General features: G+C 40.1%; 3 protein-coding genes across 9 annotated transcripts; 2 read left to right on the top strand and 1 right to left on the bottom strand.

Moving 5' to 3' along the window:
* Position 1: 1 nt before the first annotated feature.
* On the bottom strand, positions 2-2,879 carry LOC115760595 (transcription factor AP-1). 2 transcript variants are annotated; one of them, XM_030702029.1, is made up of 3 exons: positions 2,636-2,879; positions 1,871-2,418; positions 2-1,810 (listed from the first exon to the last, which is right to left on the bottom strand). In XM_030702029.1, the coding sequence occupies exons 2-3, from the start codon at positions 2,412-2,414 to the stop codon at positions 1,476-1,478; spliced, it is 879 nt and encodes a 292-aa protein (XP_030557889.1). In that variant the 5' UTR covers positions 2,415-2,418; positions 2,636-2,879; the 3' UTR covers positions 2-1,475. The 2 variants fall into 2 exon arrangements, with proteins under 2 accessions (XP_030557889.1, XP_030557888.1); XM_030702028.1 differs by having other exon boundaries at positions 1,871-2,437; positions 2,636-2,877.
* Positions 2,880-3,098: 219 nt separating this feature from the next.
* Positions 3,099-3,500, top strand: LOC115760596 (60S ribosomal protein L29). The gene is made up of 2 exons (XM_030702030.1): positions 3,099-3,230; positions 3,295-3,500. The coding sequence occupies exons 1-2, from the start codon at positions 3,129-3,131 to the stop codon at positions 3,421-3,423; spliced, it is 231 nt and encodes a 76-aa protein (XP_030557890.1). The 5' UTR covers positions 3,099-3,128; the 3' UTR covers positions 3,424-3,500.
* Positions 3,501-3,983: 483 nt separating this feature from the next.
* LOC115760598 (kinase D-interacting substrate of 220 kDa) lies at positions 3,984-25,966 on the top strand. 6 transcript variants are annotated; one of them, XM_030702038.1, is made up of 12 exons: positions 3,984-4,593; positions 18,378-18,512; positions 18,574-18,771; positions 18,827-20,387; positions 20,449-21,673; positions 22,160-22,338; positions 22,406-22,638; positions 22,698-22,868; positions 22,934-23,143; positions 23,378-23,765; positions 25,133-25,429; positions 25,497-25,965. In XM_030702038.1, the coding sequence occupies exons 2-12, from the start codon at positions 18,402-18,404 to the stop codon at positions 25,685-25,687; spliced, it is 4,764 nt and encodes a 1,587-aa protein (XP_030557898.1). In that variant the 5' UTR covers positions 3,984-4,593; positions 18,378-18,401; the 3' UTR covers positions 25,688-25,965. The 6 variants fall into 6 exon arrangements, with proteins under 6 accessions (XP_030557898.1, XP_030557894.1, XP_030557897.1 ...); XM_030702034.1 differs by lacking the exon at positions 3,984-4,593 and adding an exon at positions 9,691-10,134 and having other exon boundaries at positions 25,497-25,966; XM_030702037.1 differs by lacking the exon at positions 3,984-4,593 and adding an exon at positions 11,506-11,588.
* The last annotated feature ends 17 nt before the right edge of the window (positions 25,967-25,983 follow it).

Here is a 25,983-nt window from a genome sequence, read left to right as displayed (position 1 = left end):
ATTTTTCTTTGTACTCATTTGTGCATTGTTTATTTCTTTATTGTTGGCACATTTTCAATTAACACTTCATTTTTTTCCATTCCTTTCTTGCTTTTGTTATTCAAATAAAGCTGCTCGCTTAACCTTTCGCGTTCCTGTGAATTTTAAAACTTGTAAGTTATTTATATGCATATATATCGCATATATCTTTAAGTAACAAATATTTTGTATTTATAATTTGTTGTTTCTTTTTTTTTTAAATTTAAATTTCACAATTCGTATTAGTTATTCATTGTGTACAAATGAAACGGACACCAGTGTGCGTCCAGTTCATAGAGATGGGAGCTGGCTCAGTTCCGTTATGTGCCTTAAGCATGCATTATGTGAACAGTGCTGCCAACTTTCAATAAGAAGCTGAATCTAAGCTAATAGCTGAACTGACGGCTAGATTTAGCTAGAAAATAGCTGAACTGGCAACACTGCTCGCAATGCTTGAACAGAATCGAAATAACTTGAATAAAACCAATAACAAATGGCAAAGGTGACAATAATCTTAGTCTTACGACATCTATGAATATCTCGAATTTGAATGAAATAATCCAAATGTCTAACAAAAACAATGTTCAACGTGAGTTGTATATTTTATAGTCGTAGTCATGTAGTAACTAATAAGACAACTTGCTCCAAAACAAATATTTGAAAATTAGAATTTTAGAATTTGTACAAGCCCTATCAATAATAGGGGTTAGATATAGTTATGAATGTTGCTTTCCAAAAACTGTTACTGAAATTTGTATGCAAAGAATAAAATTATAATTGTTTCTATCTGAAAAGTATTTATCTATTTCCCAATTAACATAAATCAAAAACTGAGGACATTAAATGGAGCTGGACAAACTGCCAAAGCTCCCGCACAGCTATTAAATTGTTCTTTAAATATTGTAAATATATATGTATATATATATTTGCTTAGAATCAACATATAGTAATACTTGATCTTAAAAATAGACATAAGGGTAACCGTATGTTTTTTTGTATGTACATCTAGAACTAAATAAAAAAAGCACTTTTCAAAAGCAATTAAAAGAACTGCGCAGCAAACAGGGCATTGCACTTTAGTATAATAGAAGCTTAGGCAAATATTAACGTTTTCTGTGTAAAAAAGGCACTACTAGCTAAATGGGCTGGGTTAGTCAGCCCGTGGACTCACTGCAGTCCGTCAAATGGTCGATTGCGTCAATTACAACATGATTAGTTGGGAGTGTGTCTAAATCGAAAGTATTCGATGATGCATTAAGTAAAAGTTCTAGCGATATCTCCTGCTCCAAGGCCACTGTGGACAACAGCACGACACCACTTTCCGCATCGACGGCTGTTTCGATGGTGTCTTCTAGTTCCTGATCTGGTTGGTCTTCCGTCTCGGCTTCAGTATCATTGTCGTCTGATATTAAACTGGACATGTACTGCTGCACAGTCTCCTCGGCGATAGCCCTATGTTATTTGCCCGCGAGCAGAGCGGCATTGGCAATTGCCTGTACGGTGCAGCCAGCTTCCACATGCTCCATAACTTGTTGCTTCAGCTGTGCCACATGATCCTTCAGGCTTTTCACAATGCCTGCCAAATCGGTATTCTCGCCCTTGAGTAATTTCACACGATCCTCCAGCTTCGATATGCGTTCCAGCTTCCGCTTGCGACATTTTGAGGCCGCGACACGATTCCGTTGACGCTTGCGCTCCAGTTTTATCTTTTCCTGATCTGCCATATCAATTGGACTAACCGTTGGGGAAGCGACCGGATGCTGTGGCTCATCCTTAATGACGGGGAAGCCCTCTACAAATTAAAATCAAACATTAGCCTGTCTTCTGTAATATAAAGCTAGACAGAACTCACCCACGCTGGTGTAGGTGAATGTGCCCCCACTTATGCCATTGTTCACGGCAGTCATGGTTGGGGCGGCAGCAACTGGATTGCTGGCAGCCGGGGCATTGCTGACATTGTTACCCAGAAACGCCTGCGTATTCTTGCTGGAGTGTAGGTTTTGGAGTGCCTCTTCGAATCCCTTGCCGAATTCCTCCTGCTCCGTGGTGATTTGACCCACCTTAGTGGGGAATACTGTGCCCGGCTGTGGCGTCTGCAGCATATTGCCCGATAGCAATATTTTCTCAAGGTCCGGAGTGTTTAGCGTTTTTCCAGGTACATCGGGCGAATCAATTAGAAGGGGTGCCATTGCGCGCTTGTTCTTCTTGTTGAGGTCCAGGAAAGCAGGACGCTTGCTAACGTTCGGAGTGGAGCTGCTGTTGGGTGTCTGAAATTCCATTGACTCCTCGGTCCCAATTGGTTCCGGCTCCGTTTTAGGTACTATAGGTGCAGCGGTCGCACTACTACTGTTTGTGTTGCTGGCAAGTGCAGCAGCGGAAGCGGCAGAAATTTTCATTTTCCTTCGAATATGACGTCAGGCTGATTACAAAAAGCGAGTAAAAAACAAAGCAAAAGCTTATGGGTCGCTGTTGTCGTGATAACTTGTTTTAGATGATGACTCATCGCTCCCTCTCAGCAGCCCGCACACAAACATCAAATACAACTACAAGCTCAACATGCGCACACGCACACACACATACACTCGTACACAACTAAACTTTTGTAGACTTTACTTACCTATTTCTAGCAAAATCTAATTCTGCCGGTGGCTGTAACTATTTTTCACAATATATATTACGTAAATTTGTGTTCTAAAGAATTTAATTTTAATATTATTTAAAACAACACGGCAATTGCGTTGTATTCTCTTGGTTTTACCATTCACAGTGGAGCACTTTTGATGTTGCCACATCTATTTAAAATATGAATCAGCTGATTATTCCAAATATCGATGGGCCCGATATAATGCAGTCGTAAATATCGATAGTGTCGCTTCTTCTTCCTCTTCTTTTCCGCTGAGCTGTCAAAAACGTAGGTCGCAATTGGAATAAATAACAATTTTAATTCAGCAAAAAAATGTATTTTGCTAAGCCATCGGCAACTCTGTCAATTAACAATGCAGAAAGAAAACTATTAATTGTGAACTATAATGAATATTTTCTGTTTTCATGTTGTGCCATCCGCTGACTGCTCGCCGACTTCTGCCGCTAAAACAGTTTGATAATTCGCAATGGCCAAGTCAAAGAATCACACAAATCACAATCAGAACAAGAAGGCCCATCGCAATGGCATCAAGCGCCCAATGCGCAAACGCCACGAGTCCACCCTGGGCGTAAGTTAAAATTTACCCTATTGAAGATTCCCAAAACTATAGCATACCCCATATTTCTCCACAGATGGACGTCAAGTTCTTGATCAACCAGCGTTATGCGCGTAGGGGTAACCTTTCCCGCGTGGAGGCAGTCAAGCGCTACGAGGAACGCGTTGCTGCCCAACAGGGTAAACCCAAGCCCGTTAAGTTGTAAATTCCCAACCGCATTCGATCTTGTTTTGAGTGCAAATCGTGTGTTAGAATAAAGGAAAGAAACATTTAACGATATGAGCCAATTTTGTTTATAATTCGTGATTTCCGGAATATGGACTATTATGTGGTTTCAGGAGCTTACGGCGATTTGTGAATATGAATAAATAAACGATTCTTTGGGGAATGGGGTCAGATATTGATAGGATCTATACTCGAGGCATAAAGAGGATCAGCTAAAATACATGGATTTTTAGTAAGATTAACCAATCATTCCACCTACACTTAATTATTTTGAAAAACCGGCTTCAATCAACAAGGTACAGCTTAGGCGATTTGCGAAATTGTTTATTTTGCCATGATAACCCCTAACAATTATTTTTATATCGATAATTTCTGGGGATACGCGCTTTACTTGACGCGTTTGGCATTACTATGCACGTTTTGACGTTTATCAGTCTGGCAACATTAGACTTTGCCAAGCAAACAATTCGGCGACTACCCAATTGTATGAAAATTCGTAAATGCTTCCGCCATTGTTTGTTGGGTAGCAAGCCGTAGCGAACGTAGAACTGTAGTTCGGTCGCTATATATGTAACTTAATTTAATAATAGTACACTTTATAATAGAGTGTGAATACATAGTTTCATAATTGTGTTTAATATACTAATTGCCAATTATGTAAACAGTGAAAATCTAATAGTTAAATTCAAATGCAAAGAGTGAAAGAATCATTTTTCGCGCAGTGTGCTGCGGATGCTTGGTGCTCGTCTATATGTACGTGAATATGTACATATATATTTTATTGTGTGTTCGTGACAGTTTATTTAATACATTTATAACCGACATAAGTAATTTTAACTGTTAAAGTGTTGATGCTATAAAAAATAGTCTACGAGCCAATGCAGGCACGAATATAATCTGTTTTATCGACGTTTCATTGTCGCACATAGAAAATCGCATACAGTGACACACGTGCGTATTTATATACAGACAAAACCCCATACATACATACCTAAGTACACACACACACACAGGGCAGCGCTCAGCTGTGCTCAGCTGTCGTTTGTTGTCAATGCGTCTGATCCTGCCAGACTGTTTTGTTTTTGCGCGGCATTTTTGTATAACGGTGTATCGTTCCTACGACAACAACAACAATTGATTGATTCAACCGGTGAGTGGCAACTCTCGTATATATATATATAAATATATGTGTACACATATACATAATTAAAGCAGACAATTAATTTGTTTATATCAACTTTTGTTTTCGCAGTAAATCGACCAAACTCTAGTTATTTATCATATGTACATTTTATTATTTATCTTGCGATTTGCCTCAATAATGCTTAGTAAGACATGAGCCCAGACAATTACCCGTAGCAAATATTCCGTAGTCACGTTTGTCTATTATCCACAATTGCAAAAAATTTTGCGCCGTCATGAGTTCGCATTAAATAAAGATGTGCTAATTTATTTAATAATATTGTCATTTGTGTGATAAATCAATTTGCTTGTCTGTAGATTGTCGTTAAAATACAAAAAAAAAAAAAATAGAAATTCGAATACATATTAAAAACTTGAAGATGAAGTACAGTTTTGCATAGTCTGAAAAATAACTACTTGATATTCAACTGAATACTTTTATTATGTTGATGGAAAGCAATCTAAAGTAGCCGTAAGAATGCTAAATTTTATTATTCTGAATGTTTTACATTTCAAGCTATTGAACACATGTTTTTCAAATTGAATATTTTTGTATACTTTTCAATTTTGATTTTACATATAAAAAGTTTATTTCGATTGCGAGTTCTTTCATCTGATCTGGTGATATCGTTATCATTCGTAAACAATTTATTTATCAGATATATTCTACTTAGAGAAATTGCAAACTATTTAATAGCCGGAAATAAATATAAATTAGTTCCGATTCTTGTGTGGGGCTCTATAATGTTCACAGGGGTTTCTTTGTTATCCGTCATAATTGAAATGAATATGTCTTAATGCCAGCGCACTTCAAGTAAGCGCACTTTATCTTCATTGTTTTTGTGCCATTCGTGTTTACCAACTGTTGGCACTGAGCTTATCATTGAGAGTGGGCGATAAGGAAGCTAGTTAAGCAGAGATATGTTCGGCATATATTTTATTGTATTATCAATCAGACGGCGCTTTGCCTTGTCAATGCATTGCAATGATGTGTGATTAATGCTCTTGGCAATATTTGGTCGATATTAAAGATCGTATATAAAATAAGCGTATTACAAGGGAGTTGTAAATGAAAATACTCTTCTTTGAAAACAGTTCGGTTACAATCAATTATCTTTAATCGCATTAAAGAAATTGATAACATTTTTTTTACTTTCAAGAACTTATTTACACAATTATTGAATTAGTACAATTTTTAAGAACTTGCAGGTGTGACGTATCTGAGTTTTATAACAATCGTTTTCATATAATGTAAATATACACATATAATTAAATTAAAACACAAACTTGCAAAGTTACACACAAAAATAATATTTATTTTGTTGTGCACACTTCACTTACTAGCAAATCATGAAGATATGAAGGGCCTATTTTAATTTATGCGAATCGCGTAGTAGAGCACCTTTAAAAAATACGATTTATTTAAATTTGCTGCACAATGGGAAGACAACTTCCAATGCATTTGGTGTACGAGAACCCACATGCAGACATACAGACATACATACATACATACACACACACATACATACATACATACATACATACATACATACATACATACATACACACACACATACACCCATACATACATACATACACACACGCATACATACAGACATACACACGTGCATACATACATACATACATGCATACATGCATACATGCATACATGCATACATAAAGGCATACACACGTGCTTACATGCATGCATGCATGCATACCGACATACATACATACATGCATGCATATGCATACATACACAAATCCATGCATACATAATTCTAAAATTCAATGCCTGTTTCACTTTTCGCTCTTTGGTAGTCTTCCAACAACTTATAGGGTATATTTTATTCAAGTACTCGCCAACACAGATCTAATAAATATCTTATCGTAATAATACGATCAAATTGATGTTAATTTGTCTGCTCACAAATGTTGAAATCAATAAATAAAATCAACTGCAGATCGCCTTTGGCTGAAAAGTTTTGCAGTTGCGTCCGAAAGTCTGAAAGCGTAGCAAATACTTTTAATATCCGCTGTACGCTGAATGTGACACAGTTTTCAAGTAATATATCAAGAGTTATAATGGTCAACGATTTGCCAGTTTATTCCATATCGCATTTTATGGAAACCCATTCGCTACACGAAGCAGCCGGCACATCTTTTTCGCAAGTAAGTCTCATTCCAAGTACAGCATCGAATTACTCAAATGAGTCAACAGTCAAACATTTGTACTCGATACTTAAAGCGTATGCATATCATGCATTGTGCAACAACAGCGCATGAAATGCTCTCTAATTTGTCTTTTAAAGTAAATGCAGTCAGGCGTATTTTATACAGTGTAAATAGATTAAAAATATGATTATATTCGATATTTTGAACCAGGTATCCACGCATCCATGGGGGGTATACATGTATATATTCTAGATCAAGGTGAAAGTTGATAAAAAAAAATGGGTGTAATCTTTATGTTGAACCAGCCACCTTCCCTGCCATAGGGTATACATACATACATATGTATGTATTCCGGAATATGATGTCTAGCTGAGAGTTTATTCATTTGATACTCTTCCTCATTTTTTAAATATCCAATAAATATCAAGATTAAGCCCAGGTTTTAGAAACGTATCATATCTCATATCATATCTTAGAGATTATCAAAGTTGAGGAGACCATATTTTGTGTGTACATATACATATGTTACCCTATACTGTACACAGATCAAGGGGCTTTTGCCCCTGCCTTAATTGAAGAACCTTTGTTCAGTCACTTTGTACTTAATAATAATAATATCAATACTACTATTGAAAGGGGAGTCTACAAAAGAGGGGCGGGGCGGCGGCTTTTATAATAGTAGACCAGTGCAAGTACTTCTTGCTGGTTCTAGTATTTTGTTTCTGTCTTGGCTATTCTCGGAATTGTTGACAGACCGACGGCAGACGAAGCACAAATATCGCTCAGATATTTTGCTTGGCAAGTTGTTTAAAAAAATTCTAGATTTTTAAATACATACATATGTACACATATAGTTGTGTATTTTTCGCTAACATTGTGGCGTTATTTCTTATGCAACAAGTAAGTTTAAGCACTTTTTTACGTTCCCGAAACCTGTCTTTATATAGTATATAAAATTGTTTGTGCTGCTTGACCGATTTACGGGCGGGTGATTAACGCTCAGCACAAAATGTAAAAACTAGAACATTTACAAGTAGTTAACAAACGTACGCTCTTTCGTATGAAAAGTGCAGGGAGAAGTTTGTGTGGGAGAAGTTTTAAATTTACCATCGGCTGAAGAAGAAGAACTCAGGTGTTTTGAGAAAATCTTTTATGTAAACAGCTTTGATGGCGATTAAGTTATTGTATAAATTTCGACTAAAGTATAGTCAATTTCATAGCTTTTCTTTGCACATATTTAAAATATCTGCGCCACAAAGTATGCTTCAGTTATAATCTGCGCAAGCTAACACTTCCATTCATAAAGTAACAATCGTTTAGGGCTAATAAATCAGGTGTAATCAGTTAATAGCCTTACATACCCTTCGTCCCTTCGAGTCCATAGAGTATATGTATTCTTGATCAGGATGATGAGCTGTTGATCGATATAATCAGCGTGTGTCTGTCCTATTGATGAATTTTTCAGATGAAAATATCCAGCTCATGCAACTGGAAGAGAAATTTTATCAGTATATTGTCTTATTGTCATATATGACAGTCCCTGTCATATGTATGCATACACATATACCTTTATTAATAGTCTTTCATTATAAACATTAGATCGTCGTTCGAAATATGTCCCCATTTAAAGGTGAGTTTTGTTTTCCAGACAGGTGGGGTTTGTTCGGAGAGTGTATTGCGAAAAGAGTATACCGCAGTCGGTTGAACAGCAACGATTTTTAGTTGGTCGTGAAAATGAGTCGAGTAAATACCTTTCAGGGTCATTTCACGTTTTCCATTCTTAACACTGTGCTATAATACTTAATATAATACGGGGAAATGTGCAGTCTAATGCATACGTTAGTTTAAACATAGCTATGTACATATTTAATGTACTTTATGTACATATAAAAGGCTTTTCTCTATGTGTGTGTGTGTGTGTGTGTGTGTGCTTTAGAATGTCAGACAGGCGACCGGCGTGCTTATCAGTCAACGAGATGAGACTCATATTAAAGAATACTGTAAACCACAAAGTGTACAGATAGGGAAAGAGACAAAGAGTGAGAGAATGCGAGAGAGTTTACTTTCTGATGTTGTGAGTAATTTGGATGTTCCTTTCCCCCCGTTCCACAAATGACAACACTTATTACGATAACCAAATACAAATACAAATACAAATTTAGTAGCCGTTGTCATTGCTCATTTTTGGCGCTAGCGATTAGTGTGTGTGTGTGTGGTCCGCAGTTGTGTAGAAGCGCCGTTAATGTTGCGCTAAATTGTTGTATTTTATCAGAAAAAAACAAGTAACAATGATCTAGCCTAGAATTATTTTCGACTAACATACACCCTGTAAACAGTTTTGTTTTGGGTATATTAATGCGCTTCAATTGAATAAAATTGATAAATATTTTTACTCAAAATATATAAAACTTCATTATATTACAAATATTTGAAATGAGTTTTTCCTTTATATAAAGAACTGATTTTATGTTCAAGTTTTCCAATATTGCATGAAAACTTATTATAAATACACACAAATGCCTTACTCCATGCTGTCGAAAATAAATTCTCGCGATGTAGACGGAAAAAAAGGTAGCCTTAATATTTATAAATTGATATGATATGAGAGAACGCAATTAGGACCTTTATAGACTTTAAGAAACCTAGACTAGAAATTTGTTGTTAAGATTAGAGAACTTTATAAGTTGATTGGTCAATGTAATTCTTACCTTTGTTTTTTTAAGCTTATCATACCCTTGTAGAAAATACTCCAGTTACAGGGTATATAAGAGTGAGCAGATTGCCAGGCAGCACATGTTTCGAGCTGCATTATTCGCAGTCGCTGTCGCTGTCTGTCTGGAGCCCGGGCCTTTGCCTGCGGTAGTTGGTTTTGAACAGTGCGCGTTGCGTGTGTTCGACAATTCGGAGCGAGCTAAAAACGGAATCAGAAATAATATTTAAATCCGTTCAAAAACTTAATTAGTTTCCAAAGGGGCTATCAGCAGTAAATATTTGCGCGGCGCATGCAAATAATTGCCCCGAACTGAATAAACTGTGGTAAACGGAAACAATTTAAGTTCGATGTTCCGCATTGTCTTTCGACTGTTTGTTGTTGTGTGTTAAGCGCACGCTTAAGTGTTCAAACAACAAGCTGTGCAAAATGGGTCGCACCCCCAAGCTGGAGCAATTGGGGCGGGCCTACTCGGAGATGTCGCCGCTAAATCCGCCCCATTCGGCGCATTCCAATGCCACCACGAGCACGGGCATTGAGCGCAACGATTCCGGTGGCTATGGAAGCATATTTCCATTCGGTTTCTTTCGCAGCTCCTTTGGGCGCAGCAGTAATTCCGTCCAGGTGTGTATTATATGGGTATTACTGGCATATCAACCATATGTTCTGATGTTAACTTGTGGCTTATCTGATAAGCGTTGTCCGTACTGCGTACGCAGCCAGACTGGCAGCAGTCAAATTTAACATATGTTTATATAAACTATACGCATCTGTGTGAAGTTAGCATACACATACATTACGTATGTGTGCTGATTAGAATTCTCCGTAAATCGATAGCGCCAGACCTCTGACTAATATACTATATGTATATATATATATGGCTGTGTGTGAATGTATATGTGAACGAACCTAATTCAGTTAATTATGCATGTTGCAATATTGCAGTGAATATTTAGTAAGTTAATTTCAGGCTTTTGTGAACTGTTGCCATAATTAATTTTAAATTAAAAGTCAACTTAAAAGGTGGAAAATTGATGTATGTCAGCCCTGACCGTAAATAATTCTTGTGCCGCCCGAAAGTATGCAACACAATATTTTTATAAATTATAGAAAGCATCAAGAATCCTTCTGTCAACTTTAATTGCAGACTTAGCAAAAGATTCGTAGTTACGTAAATATTTTATGCATATATTCTATGCATGTATTTGTTATCTGTTCGATCCGAATACATAAATATGCATTTATATGCAAAGTAGTCTTTTACTACATGTAAAAGATACTTTTATTGATATATGTACTAAAGAAAGTATCTTTTAATTTAACTAATAGTATTTGCACTTATTGAAGATAAATGCGTTAAGAGTCTTTATTCTGCCTCTTAAGACAACAAAGGGTAATTCTGTGGGGCTGTGCATCTTCTGAGTATCAAGGGAAATGTATCTACGTAATTTGAGCGCACTGAATTTTCGCAGCAAGCTGTAAAATTACTATTGACACACACTGTCAGCAGTTATAAAGTTTATTATGGACTGTCATAATTGAAGGCGGCATTCTAAGCAATCGCACCCTCCACGGGCCGCTTCACTCAAAGTCATTGTCTTTGAATCAGTTTTGTTTGATTCGCAGCCTGGAACGCGTCGTTGTGCCAAAGCCAGAAGTGTGAAAATTAAAAAAAGAAAAAAGAGTCGAAGCAAAAATCGGTTATTTAAATAAAAACTTTTGCCAAATGGGCAAATAGGAAGTGCACATATTTTTTCACTACACGTTGTTTAATATCCGTTGCTTATCTGTGCGCTTATCGGCATATGTAAAAAACAGTTGTTTGTTCTATTAATTAAAAGTCAAAAGCAAACCGCGTATCTTTGTGCATTTTATCCATATATGGTACTTGCATGCAGCCTCAGCCAGACAGTTCACTTGGAACGCCTTTGGCAAGCGGTCGAGCAAAAGTTTTCCACAGTTCATTTTTTTTTAGTGTTCGCAGCTGATTTAAAACTACCTTCAAAACGGAACTAAGCGGCGAGAGTTTAACCAAAATGTTTAAAGCCCGTTTAAAAACGCATCCGGGCGAATCTGAGGTGTGTGTGAGTGTGTGAGATATTATAAGCAAATCCTAATTCACTTAAATTATCAAATTAAAGATTCAAATTATCTTACTTAATATTGTGTAAAAGCTGAGACCCGTTTTTTGCGTAATCTATGAATAATATATAAGATAAACTAATGATAAGAAAATTATGAGTGCATACCCTACTTGCTACGACTTGAGTTCAAATTAAAACTAACAGGTTTTACCTGAACTAACCATAGGCTAGTCTTAAGATTAAGGGGTAGAACGAAAATCTTAAACAGTAAGTTTCCTCGTTTCGTAAAATTAAAATCTATGACAAATATTGGGTAGCAGCTACTCTTGAGAGTGTTTGGGTTTCTTGCCTGATGATATATAGTTAATGTAGATATTCTCTAAAAACCTTCCATTCCCAGAGCACATAATTAATATACCTAAAAAGTATATTTGGGCTCTCATCTCTCTCTCTCTCTCTCTCTCTCTCTCTCTCTCTCTCTCTACTATACTTATATGCAACATCTCAACAGTTACTGTCATTTTACTGTGACTGTCATTTCTCATTGTGTTGAATCAACAATTTGTTTGTTTCAATATGCTCAATTAGACGGGGCAAAGCATCTATTGAGTTGTTATTGTTGTTGTTGTTGTTGTTGTTCAATCAAAAGAAACTGTTACAAATGCAGAATAAAATAAAAAACACTTTGATAAACAATAAAACATTGTCAGATGAAAACAGCACACTGATAATAACTAATCAGCTGGAAGAGGCGGCAGCTGCACCGCTCTCTCTCGCTCTCTCGATAGCCAGAAGAGGGCCTCATTTCTTTGGCCGTCTCATAAACACACAACTTAAGATCGGCGATAAACTTTAAAGTGTCAGAAGGCGTATACAAAGAAACGCAAAGTGCGGAGCAAACATGCAGCCGAATGATAAATCGCCAAAGCTTAAACCAAAACCAACAACAACAAAGATGTCAACGTCAGCCACGTCTGACCCAAAGGCACCCACTGCGACGATGGCAACATCCACAGCCGCAGCCGCAGCCGCGGCCGCAGCATCGGCAACCAGTTCCACAGACCCGAAGACCTGCAAACAGCGCACGATCGGGGCTTTGGTGCGTGGCTTACATGATACGGGCACACATGATCTGCAGTCGCTGCACCGGCCGCTGCTGGAGTGGGAAGAGCGTGCGCTTAACATCGGCCGTTCGCTGCGCCGTCAACACAACTCCAGATCCATGCCGAGCACACGCAACAGCGCCGAGCTGGCGCCGCACGCCTCGCTGCCGCGCCTGGTGATCAACATTGAAGAGGGCTCCGATGCCGTGCCAGCGGATGCGATCAGTATCTGTGCCACCGACAGCCGTTCCGCGCTCTCCCCCTCGCCCACGCCGACACGTTCGCTGACACCGGACAGCTATGGCCAGGAGACAAATGGCGAAGCGTGCAGCGATCATCATGGGCATCATGATCATCATGGCCATCACGATCATCATGAGCAGCATGAACACAGCATTACGTCGACTACGTCGCGGCGATTCAGTCACTTTAATCTGGCGTTACGTCGTTTCTCCCACATCCACGTACATGTACTACGCTCTCTCTCTCTCTCTCTCTATCTCCCTCTCTCTCTCCCTCTCTTAACCCTTTTGAACTAACTATATCGTTGCGTTTGTGCGTTGTGTTTGGCTGCGTTTGCTTCTAACCCCAGTTCCTAGCCTGTAACCCAACCTGTCCTGGGCTCTATAAACAGCGTGTACTATCTAAAAATAAACATGCAATGCAACTTGTTTTTGTTTTTCTTCTTTTTGTTGTTGTTGTTGTTCTTTGTTGCCCTGCTCTGCTCCCTCTTGTTGCTGTGTTGCCTATGATCCAACAAGTTTAATGCTGCATTTTTGTCGCCTGCCGTTCGACTTCTTTTTGTTGTTTTAATAAAAAAAAAATTAACATGGTTAACTTTGGTGTTAATTTTGGTGCCAATTTTGGTTTCACTAAAATATTAACTTTTGTCGTTTATGCAAAAAAAGTCATATAATATTGAATACTTTTACAAAATGCTTTAACTTTACACAATTAAAAACGTTTGACAGCTAAAATAAATATTAATTAGATTATTAATTTAAATAATATTATTTCTATTAATATTTATAATTTTTTTGAATATTACTATTATTGAATCCAACATATTATTATTTTGAATTATATATTATTATTTTGAATAATATATTGAATTATTATTATATCTTTCATTTATTATTATCTTTTATTATTATTATTGAACTCAAAATATTATTATGCTAATTATTATTATTAATTATTATTATTAATTATTATTATCAATGAATTCAAAATACTGTTATTTGTGGCAATTCTTTACAATATTTTTGTTAGCTTTTGAGTTATTTTTATCCATAAAATTAGTAATGTTTCCGCGTAATGCCTTAAGTGCGTGCTGCTAAAAATAACCCGCTACCCACTAAATACTTAAAAACGTCGTGCGAGAGATAAACATTAGTAGGGGCTACTAACTGACACTCGGGGGTTAATAATATGGCCACTTGAGAAGCAACAAATTCAACTTCTAATTGGTAATCGGTTATGAAATGTCGTAAAGCTATCTGCAACTGTCCATCAGTGAGCTATTTTGGACACTGGACACGTTTGTGGGAGAATAACTTATTACCTTGGTTATTTTCTCAATTACGAACTTATACTATATGCCTTTAAGTTGTCAAGTTCCTGCGATATCGAGCTGATATTAAAAATATATTTTAAATGCGTCTTTCTCATTTGCAAACTGGCCTCTTGCACATTTACAAGATTAATCGAGGAAGGCTTTTGTGCAGCTGACCCAAATTGAAGGGACTTTTTTTTGTTTTGACCACAAATATTCTCAATTTCTTTGGAAGAACTCAGTTAAACAGCAGAGCAAGGCACACAAGCTTAGTATATACGCTTAAAGTTAGGCATTTGCGCGATTCAGCAAAAATGTATTGTCGACGTTTATTTAATTAACTCAAAACGTTTCTAGCAATTAACAAATGAACTGTGCCAGCGCCAGACGAGGCACAAACAAAGAGAAGAAGAAAAAATATTGTAAATCAATTAACAATTAACAAATGCAACTAAGGTTGGTTAACTTAAGTGCTGCAGTTGACCTTCCCACAATGCCGGGCCGCACATTAAAGAGAAACTCTCCTATGCCAGACAGTGTAACTTATAAAGGCTACAGTTTCGCTTAAGAGTAGAATTCCAGCTAAACAGCATTGGTCATTGGTCACTGGTCATTGGTCATTCGCTTCGTCTTAGTCTTAGCCCAGAGTCTCAGTCTCAGTCTCAGGCCCAGTCTCAGGCCCAGTTAGTTGTTGGCGGCGCGTTGTGCGTGGTGCGTGTGCTTGTGGCAAGAGCGTGTTGCAGCAGCTATTTATTTGCCGAGGCGCAAGCTTTGCGGCCTCTAAATATAGCCAAATTGGCAAACACGTTTGAGTGCCTGCTGTTAACAAAATTACAGCATTTCACAAAGTGCGCGCATCTAGTACACGCAAAAAAACAAAACAAATATAACAACAAAAATTACCTAAATTTAAGGCAATTGCCATAGTTGCTCACATTCAGAATAAACTATCTAGTTTTCAGACCCTTTTTCTAAATTTCCGAATTTCCGAATATAGAACAAAATTGAGATTTTTCCAATTTTTGGCAACAAGAATGAGCTTTAAGAAATTTTCTAAATTTTAGAAAGTTATTTTATTTTACAACAATTCTTTTTATTTAAAGAGTCAGCTTTAAAAAGTGTTCTACAATTCAAACTGTTTTTTCACCTTACAACATTTCTTTGTATTGTAAAAAAGTTACGAATTGTTTTAAGAAATGTTTTCGTAAAACTAGACGAATCGCTTTGGCTGCCTTTTTAAGAGTCAAATCTCCTAATTTGAGGCAAATTTCGTGCTGTACACAGTACACAGATCTGCGTATTAACGTATCCCAAAGTATCCCCAAGTATCTCTACTTACATGTGTAGTTATTTGCCGCGTGCCCCAGCTCGCGGCTTGTAATCATTTCAAGTTTTTAAGTTTTTGCGTGCCCGCTTAAATTCGCAACACTCTGACGGAGGGGGCGGGTGTTGGTTGCTTGGGTGCTGGGCTCGTTGATAAGCAGCCAAACGCGTCATGCGATACCCGATACCAGCCGAGTCTAACCCAGCAGTCCGACCAACCGACAAACCGACCAACCGACCATCCGAGCAGCACATCCAATGGCTTGCACATGGGCTGCTGAGCTCCGTTCGCGGCGCGCATTCAAAGGCCATTCGTCGAGGCGCGCAGAAGCATTCTTTGAGATACAAATCAAACAAAACATAAAAATGGAGAATAATTATTAAACAATAAAAAAAAAATAATCAAGCACATAAAATGCAATTTATTATTGTTAATTAGGCGGCACGCGCACTGCGACAGTTTTTTTTTGTTTTTGCTCTCTTTAATTACGTGTATCTAGTCTTTATTGTGCTCCATTCCATTGTAAATCATGAGCTGATAAAAAAAAAAGAAAAAACGAAAAGAAACACTGCGGTTTGTCTTAAATAAATAAAACATTAAATTTACAAATATTTACCAACTCAGCTGTTGCAGTGCAACAACAAAACGCGCTGACAAAATGAAATTATCCAAAAGTTTCGACGAGTTAATTCTAAGCGCATCGCGCTTGAGCTTAAATAATCTGCGTTCCCCGACAAAGAAAAAAACCAAAAATGTTAGTATTCAGTTTACAATAAAAAAAAAAAAATATGTAATGGTAACATAAGCTAATTAAAAATGAATACAAGTACTTAAGTGTGCAATACTCAAGTGATTCCTGCAAGTTTTATAATTCTCGACTTAAATATGGCATATTCGACGTTGGAAAATGAACAAATAAGGAATCAAATCACCAAGAAAAGAAAACTCTTTAAGACAAAAAAAAACTGTTTAATTGAGTAAAACAGAAATGATATTCTATCTGTTAAGTTTAGGAATCGAGTCCCCGTGAAAGAAGAATATCTTAAAAAATACAAAAAAAAAAAAACTATTTAATTGAATACAAATGAAAAGATTCTGAATAATTCATAGCTTAACTTACCTCTTTGTAATAAAACTCAAACCCTTGAGTAGTAAGCACGAATTTTGGGGAAAGAATAACCAAGAAAACGAAATGTCTTAAAAAAAAGGAAATTGAAAAAATGTGCTCTAGTTTCAAGCATCAAGTATTTACCGGACCAAGATTGTTAGACATTTTTCAAAATTCAAATTAACTGCAACTGTTTTCTCTAAATAAAAGCTTTCCGATTTATAATTAATTTTCTGGCCAGTGAAAAAGTGTTCAATATTGCTCGCCAGCTACGCTTTAGTGCGTATTAGCACTTAACTCTAGTCTACATACATAGATACAGAAGTACTTACACCTTTACGTATTAAACAGCCTGACACTCACACCTGTGCTTAGATAAAACCTTAACGCTAGACTGTGTTTACAAACATTTATTTATAACTAATTTTCACGCCTCAGAAAAGAAGTGTACAAAAAAAAATATCAGTTTGATCCATTTAAGATTCGTCTCGGGCACTTCCTATAACTTGTTGCTCTTGAAGTCTAGAGTTCTGCTTCCTGTTGGTTCTCCAGTTTCTTGAGAACTGTCACAGCTGACAGCTTAATATGCTTGATTTAGACAATGTTTAGATAGGTATGTGCCACCAAAGCTACTGCAAAACGTGAGTGGATGCTTATTTTGGCATGACAAATGCCTGTTATCTTTTCTCTTGGCGTTATCATAAAATATGCATACACATAGACACATACATATACCTATGCCGTACGAAAGCAGACAAAATAATATACAAAGAGTGCCCTCTGAGGATCTGTTTCATATTTTTTTCAAGATTTATTGAGGCGCCACTATCAATGGTTTTTTATTTTACTTTTTAAACGGGCATTAAATTGTTGACAGCTCGTTGTCTCAGCTTGTATACGATATATGGACATAAAGACATGACGTTCAGTTGACAGGCCAAGTTATCCCAATGAACTGCAACTTTATCAATTCGATTTGCTGATCTTAAACACGAGTTGCTTACTTCTTATCAATATGACATTATTTTTCTGGCAAACGTCAATACGATCAGGTTTTAATCTTGGAGTTGTATGATCGCAACATTTTCAGCCCTAATTAACGTTATGCGGGCACATCTGTATTATTTTAGCACATATTTTAAAAATATTTATATACATATAAAATAATTATTCATAGATTCGATTATTGAATCATTTTTTTGTACGTGAATTTCTCATGAAGTAGAGTTTTCTATTAACTAACAGCTGATTAACATAATGTTAACGTAAATTTTAAATGAAATAAAAATGTCTGTTAACTAACAACCCTTTTATAAAATTATAATTTTTTTTACACCCAATAACATGCAGTGTTGGTTAACTTTGCAAAATGAGATTCCTTCAGCCTTAATTCCTAACCCAATTAATTTGACTCAATTTGGAGCCACTTTATGCCAATTTCTTTGAGTGTAGTGCATTTGATTCGTGTTCTGTTTATCAAACAAGAAAGTTATTAGCATGTGACTTGTGTATACACATATTGTATGCTGATTTATATTTAATTTAAATATGTTTACCCAATTAAAAGTCTCCTTCAGTCCAATTAGTTGAACAAAACTAATCTACGAGAAAACTGCATGATGTTTATTAATTATAGCAAACATTCAAAAAATGTTATTTGCTCAATTCTTTTGTCCAATCTGTACCAATTTAGAATATAAATCGATACGGAGATTCCATGGGTTCACTGGGACACCGCGCATTGCTGCAGTACATCGATAATAATGACATATCCGGTCTACGCGCAATACTCGATAGCCGTCATCTAGCCATCGATGATCGGGATGAGGTATGTGGACTTACCTAAACCATGCTCTATATACCTCTAATGTATCCATATTCCCTTACAGAATGCTACCACCGTGCTTATGGTTGTGGCTGGACGCGGCCTGACGGCATTTGTGCGTGAGTTTTTGGCTCGTGGCGCTGATGTCCATGCGGAGGATTTGGACAACTGGACGGCCTTGCTGTGCGCCACGCGCAACGGTCACCTGGATGTGGTGCAGCTGTTGTTGGATCATGGCGCTGACATAGAGCATCGCGATATGGTAAGTGAATGCTGTGCTTCACTGACTTTACGATACTCATCCGTAAGGCTTGCAGGGCGGCTGGACTTCTCTGATGTGGGCTGCGTACCGGGGACATACGGAACTGGTGCGCCTGCTGCTGGACAAGGGAGCGGATGGCAATGCACACGGCAACTACCATTTGGGTGCACTGCTCTGGGCCGCAGGTCGCGGCTTCAAGGATATTGTGGAGCTGCTGGTGCAACGCGGCGCCAAGGTTAATGTGGGCGACAAGTACGGCACCACGGCGCTGGTTTGGGCATGCCGCCGCGGCAACGTTGAGATTGTGGACACGCTGCTCAAGGCTGGTGCCAATGTGGACACCGCCGGCATGTACTCATGGACGCCGCTCTTGGTTGCGGCCGCCGGCGGGCATACGGACTGCGTTAGTTCCATACTGGAGAAGAAGCCAAATGTGAATGCTCTGGACAAGGACGGCATGACAGCGCTGTGTATAGCCAGTCGTGAGGGTTTCCAGGATATCGCCGCCGCACTGATAGCCGCCGGTGCGTACATCAATATACAGGATCGAGGCGGGGATACGCCTCTGATTCATGCCATAAAGGGTGGACATCGCACCGTGGTCGAGGCTTTGCTCAAGAAACACGCCGATGTCGACATACAGGGCAAGGATCGCAAAACGGCCATTTATACGGCGGTGGAGAAGGGTCACACGCAGATTGTCAAATTGCTGCTGTTCACCAATCCCGATCTGGAATCGTCCACCAAGGATGGCGATACGCCGCTGCTGCGCGCCGTGCGCAACCGAAATCTGGAGATTGTACACATGCTGCTCGACCGCAAGGCCAAGGTGACGGCCAGCGATAAGCGCGGCGACACCTGCCTGCACATAGCGATGCGTGCCCGTTCCAAGGCAATTGTCGAGGCACTGCTGCGCAATCCGAAGCACAGCCAGCTGCTATACCGCGCTAACAAGGCGGGCGAAACACCTTACAACATTGACTCGCTGCACCAGAAGACCATACTTGGTCAGGTGTTTGGCGCCCGACGACTCAACACCAACGAGGACTCCGAGGGCATGCTGGGCTATGAGCTGTACTCCTCAGCGCTGGCCGATGTGCTCAGCGAGCCGACGCTGACCACGCCCATAACCGTTGGCCTTTACGCCAAGTGGGGCAGCGGGAAAAGTTTTCTGCTGAACAAACTGCGCGAGGAAATGAACAACTTTGCCAAACAGTGGGCCGAACCGCCGGCCAAGACCGGCGGCCTGCTCTTCATCGTCTGCCTGCACATATCGCTGCTCATCGGCACAATTGTGGGTCTGAGCAGCTGGTCAGCGCTATGGGGCGTATTGGCTGCGGTTCTCTTCTTGGTACTGGCGTATATTCTGCTGGCGGCAGCCAAATACTGCAACTATCAAATGGACATGTTTTGGGCCTACTCTGTGCTGCACGGCCTCGATAAGCGCATCTCGCGACTGCGTCTTATACTGCAGGTCACATTCTGTCATCCGCCCGGACCACAAGCGGATTCCCAGCCCAAGCCCGTGCGCTTTCACTTCGCGGAGGCAAGCAGTGCCTCGCCCACGGGCGATGGCGCCGTCGCACACATGCTGGCCGCCCTGCTGGACGCCATAGGTGAGAGCTTCTAAATCTATCCATCTCAATCTATATATATGTTCACATATGTTCTTTTCAGAGTCCCACTACGGCTGGCTGGCCACTCGGCTGTATCGTGCCTTTCGTCCCAAGTGCCTGAAACTGGATGTGGGCTGGCGTTGGCGTCGCATGTGCTGTTTGCCCATTGTGTTGCTCTTTGAGCTCGCCCTGGTCACCCTGGTGGCGGGCATTGCGCTGATAGTTGCCTACTTCACGCACGCCAATGCAGAGGAGCGCGAGCAGATTCTGGTTGCCGTATATGTCATCGCTGCGCTGCTGGTGACGCTCATCTGCACGCATCTGCATGTCCTGGCCAAGGTCTGCGGCTCGCTGTTCATTTCGCACAAGCGGCAGCTGAAACGGGCCGTGCGCTCCAATGAGAATGCGCCGCTGACTATGCTCGGCGCCGAGGTGGCCGTGCTGACGGACATGGTTAAATGCTTGGACGCGTTTACAAATCAGCAAAGCCGTTTGGTGGGCGTCATCGATGCCCTGGACTCCTGTGATACGGAACGCATACTGACCTTGTTGAATGCTGTCCAGACGTTGCTCTCTGCGCCCAATCGACCCTTTGTGCTGCTCATCTCCGTGGATCCGCATGTGATTGCCAAGGCCGCCGAGGCCAACAGTCGGCGGCTGTTTACCGAGGGCGGCATTGGTGGTCACGACTTTCTGCGCAACCTGGTGCATCTGCCTGTTTATTTGCAAAACTCCGGACTACGCAAGGTGCAGCGTGCCCAAATGACGGCGCTCTTGTTCAAGCGCAGCGGCACTGACTACCAAATCGACGATGGACCCACGCTGGGGCATTCGGTCTCAGCGCGCCGGCTATCCAATGCCTCGGAGATTATGTCCAGCCAGGAGAAGTTACGTGCCCCGCACAGTGCACAACGCGGTGCTGGCGGAGGCGGTGGTGCTGGCAAAAAGCTGCGTCTATCCGAATCGGTTGCCAGCTCGATTGGCTCGAATCTACACAGACTGGGCCAGAATCCGCAGGGTGTGCTCGACCTGTCGCGCATTGTGCTCACCGACGACTACTTCAGCGATGTGAATCCGCGCAGCATGCGCCGCCTCATGAACGTCATCTATATAACTGTGCGCCTACTGAAAGCATTCCAAATCGACTTCAGCTGGTACCGTCTCAGTTCCTGGATCAACCTGACCGAGCAGTGGCCACTGCGGGCCAGCATGATTGTATTGCATCACGATCAGTATATGGACACCAATGCCGACGAGAACATCTCGCTGCAGAGCGTCTATGAGAAGTGAGTAAAACCCCTTAGCCCTAAGCACAGTAAATTAATCTCAACCAAAAATAACTTGGACGCGCAGTTTGCTGACGATTTCACCAAGATATCTATTTTATATATAAAGCAATATCTCAGTTGAACGTAGAATTAGATTAGGAATTAGAACCAGCTTGCTCCACTTTATACATGGTATAGCGAAGCCTCCCAGTTTTGGCCAGAAGCCCAGGGTCTGGAAAACCCACTTGTCTCTATTAGTCGCCTCATACGACAAGCGGTGACATGTTGTGGAAGTATTCTGTTGCCCGCTTACCACACGGGTGAAACTTATGGATAATAATATTTAAGTTTCTATACCTTTCAATTATATCGGAGTTTTATGATATAACTAAGCCCACCCAGTTGGGCAGATGCGTGTCTGAGATTAGTTCGAATACAAATAGAGACTCTATAAATCTTAAAGTCAACCCGTTTTCATATTAATAACAAATTAAATGCTTTTAGAGTGCGCCCAAAACTTACCTGTCTGCGTGAGGCGGCACCTTTGCTCGAGCTGGATCGGGATGAGCGCAAGCTGGACGCCTTTCTGCAGCTGCATAAATCCGATTTGCTGGTCGCGGACTTGCGCATATTTTTGCCATTCACAATCAATCTGGATCCGTATTTAAGAAAGGTGCTGAAAGGTAAGTGAACAATGTTTTAATTCTTGCTAAGCAGCTACTAAAATTTTACTTGTATCTGCCCGCACAGAGGATCAACAAATCATCGAAGACGAAGGTTCGCTTGTGCTGCAAACACGTCCCAGCATATCGCACAGCATGCGACCGCATCCGGCGCCCACAACCTATGTGCCTTCACCCCAGGCTTATCCTCCCTACCAAATGCTCCAGAACGACTTTATGGCGAATGAGCTCCGCACGCGTAATCTGAGCGCCATTGAGCCAACGACGCCGCTGCTGCCATCGCCCAGCGATTCCTTTGGCGTAAGTTGAGCCCCAAATGCTCGGAAGCATTCACTATAATTATCCCTTATTTGCCACAGGATGATATACTGCAAACGAAGCTCACGGATCTCACAGTTGAGGGCGTCATAAGTCTGCTGGAACGCATTGAGGATCTGAAGCCGACGCTGCAGAAACTGGCTCCTGTGCTGCGTGACAATGCAATCAATGGTCGCGTGCTGAAGCACTGTGAACTGACGGATCTCAAAGCGGTATGGAGCTCGAAGGGATTGACCTGGAAATTTCAGAATGTACTCAAATCTTTCATGTCATGCAGGTGCTTGGCCTGAGCTTCGGTCATTGGGAGCTGTTCCGTTTGCTGATCACAACGCTGCGCGACGTCGAGCGGTTGCCGCGCAAAATACGCCCACAGCCCGCCATTGCAGAGGTGCCGACCAATGTGGCCGCTATCAGGGACGTGACAGATGCGTTGCCTCCCCCTCCGCCGCTCTCACGCCGGAACTCTGTTAGTCACATGGAGAAGCAGGTTAGTGAATAAGTGGGAAGAAGATTAATAACCCGAACGGGAGCTCATCTGTGTGCCAAATTGTGTTTATCTTTCTGTCTGTAACATGCTTACCAATAAAGCCGAAAATCCATGATTATGAGTATCTACAGGTAACACAACAAAAAGCAAATATTTCCATGCCCATGCTATAAATATCCAGAGATCCACTTTAAAGGTTCTGTATATTATTAATAATAATTACTCTCTATGCAGGTTACACTTGAGGAGCAAATGATTTGTGGCGCATTGCAAACATTAAATGAGGAGGCCTTCGAGGATGTTGCCAGCAGCGAGAGACCCAGCCCGTCTGGCTTGCCCACAGGTGAGATGTTAGCTGCAGCTGCACAGCTACAATTAGCACCCATTCGCGAGAGTTCCGAGTTTGGTTCGCCATCGGATGATCAGAATATTAACAATCTGCTGCAGTACAATGCAAATAACAACAACAGCCAGAGCAGCAACAACAACAACAACAACAACAGCAGCAGCAATGCCCAACAACAAAAGTATTTGATCAATGAATACAATCGCAGCGCGAGTTCGCATTCCCTGCAAAGTCTAAACGCCACCGGCGCTGCTGGTGGCCTGCCGCTGCAGCCGGGTAATGGCTATAATAGCGGCAGTCAAGCCGATTTAATTAATGTGGGCGCAGGTTACGGTGCTGGTGGTGGTGGTGTTAGTGGGGTTGGTGGTGCTAGGTTCTACAATCAACAAAGCTTGGCAGCGCGTCCAGGTTCCATTGCCGATGAGCTGCTGATCGAGCCCATGATGCCCTATACAAAGGTGCCCATGGTGGTGGTGGTGCCCAACACAGATCAAATCTATGATGATACCAAATTATGAATCGCAACCAAAAAAGACGACCATTTCGACTATCTTTATAAATGTACACTTTATACTAACAAACATATCTGTATTCAAAATGAGCTTCCTAACCAACGAGCCAGTAAAAACCAAATAATAGAAATAATATGCATGCACATACATATATGTATGTAAGCTCTAATAATACCAGTATAAAATATGTAAGGTATAAGGTCTGGCATAGTTTTAAGCTTAAGTACATTATTTAAACAAAACCACCTACTAAACAATATTAGTTGGCTAACAATCTATAAATGTGCCATTAGAGCAAATACTACCACAATGTGACTGGGATTTGTGAAACATTTCAAAACGCTTTTGAAATTTCGTTTAAGCTAAATGCTTCAATAGAAATGTTGCTTTTATACAATTTAACGCATTTATATATGTTGGTTTTAATTTGTGTTATTTCGTTATTTGATCTATTTTATATAGATCGGCAATTGTTCATAACCTAAGCTGAACTCTAAAATATATAGATGTGCTTAGGTTCTTAAATGTTTTAATGTATTCGACATTATTTTGGTTTAGCATTTACCATATGTATTACATAAAACGACTGCACGATTATTTAAATTTAGTCTTAAGTTGCCATAAAAACCGCAATTAGAAGAACAACTAACCATTTAGCAAATGCAAAAAAATGCTGCTTCCCAAAAACATAATTATTAACTTAAGCAAATATTAAATAAATTATCATACGAACAACTGTTTACAATTGTATTTTATTGTAGTTTGTTGTATTCATATGTGTGTATCTGTTTGGAAAGAAAATGGTTTTAATTGCTTTAAATTAATTTTGATTAACGCATGAAACAATTGTTTGGTATTTCACCTAGTTTAGCTTGTAAATAATTATTAACAAAAGGTGTCGGCTACATACATACATATATAGTATATGTAACCCCTTTATTTATAGTGGAAAAGGAGTCCCGCATTGCCATCAACTCGTATATAAAGACAAAGAACAAATGTGTTAAAAAAAACCCACATGAGCATCTGGTTGCTAATGTTTGCCTATATTCTGTGTACTTCCCTTTAGATCTAGTGTATTCCTTTGCAATGTCTAACATTATTTTTATCAATCGACAATATAATTTGTAGACCTTGACCTGTCAAGCGCCGGCGCCATGTTCACCCCAACGCTGCTCAACTCAGGCTCCCCAATGCAGCAGCGCCGCGACTCGATACTGAAGCAACAAGGCAGCGTCAAGTCCGAGAAGCGGGTCTCGATCAAACCAACACCCAGCGGCAGCAATCTGGCCAATATGAACAACAACAACAACAATAATAATAATACGAAGCTAGCGCCAAATGTGGAATACGTTACGGAGCGCCAAATGGAACTTGCGTCCGGCCCAGGCAGCAGTAAAGGTCGCCTCACCACCAGGCCGCCACCAGGTAATATACATAAATCTAGTCAGTCCGTTTTCCCATAGTAACAAGGTGTATTCTGCTTTTGTTTTAGGTCCCAGGCCCGCATCACTGATCATTACCAAGACGGACGCGAACTCGCAGTTCCAGCTGCTGCGCTCCACATCCATTGAATATGAGGATATCGAGGCACAGCAGCATGCCTCAATACGAGCTATTCGCACCACGTTGCTCGAGCAGCAGGAGGATGAGTCGGCGCCGTTGGTGTTTACGGTGCGAAAATGATAGGACTGCAGCGACTGCGACCAGCAGGAACAACAAATGATTCAATATGTGCTTTTTACTTAGTGCCAGTTAATTTAAGTTACTAACTAGAATGTATGTTAGTTGCAGCAATGCGCCTCACTGTTGTAATAATTTAATGTTGCTAGAGAATTGTTCAAATACAGTATACTTACAATTATGAATTTAATATGCGTACTATAGAAATGTATGCATATGGCAATTAAGACAAATAAATTTAATAAACAAAACACTTTACAAATAAATTACAACGTTGTAACATGGAAGAATTAAACAGT

This window comes from Drosophila novamexicana, unplaced genomic scaffold (genome assembly GCF_003285875.2).
Source record: "Drosophila novamexicana strain 15010-1031.04,08,12 unplaced genomic scaffold, DnovRS2.1 tig00000462-arrow-pilon, whole genome shotgun sequence".
NCBI classification, from domain to species: domain Eukaryota; kingdom Metazoa; phylum Arthropoda; class Insecta; order Diptera; family Drosophilidae; genus Drosophila; species Drosophila novamexicana.
Note: the sequence above shows the minus strand (reverse complement) of the source record. Positions and strands in the feature narration are given on the sequence as shown.

Coding starts and splice junctions, on each gene's coding strand:
- LOC115760595 (XM_030702029.1), bottom strand. CDS start 2,414: ATGAAAATTTCTGCCGCTTCCGCTGCTGCACTTGCCAGCAACACAAAC. Junction 1,811..1,870: donor ATTCACCTACACCAGCGTGG/GTGAGTTCTGTC, acceptor TTTAATTTGTAG/AGGGCTTCCCCGTCATTAAG.
- LOC115760596 (XM_030702030.1), top strand. CDS start 3,129: ATGGCCAAGTCAAAGAATCACACAAATCACAATCAGAACAAGAAGGCC. Junction 3,231..3,294: donor GCCACGAGTCCACCCTGGGC/GTAAGTTAAAAT, acceptor ATTTCTCCACAG/ATGGACGTCAAGTTCTTGAT.
- LOC115760598 (XM_030702034.1), top strand. CDS start 9,940: ATGGGTCGCACCCCCAAGCTGGAGCAATTGGGGCGGGCCTACTCGGAG. Junction 22,639..22,697: donor CGCCCAGCGATTCCTTTGGC/GTAAGTTGAGCC, acceptor TATTTGCCACAG/GATGATATACTGCAAACGAA. Junction 25,430..25,496: donor CACCACCAGGCCGCCACCAG/GTAATATACATA, acceptor CTTTTGTTTTAG/GTCCCAGGCCCGCATCACTG.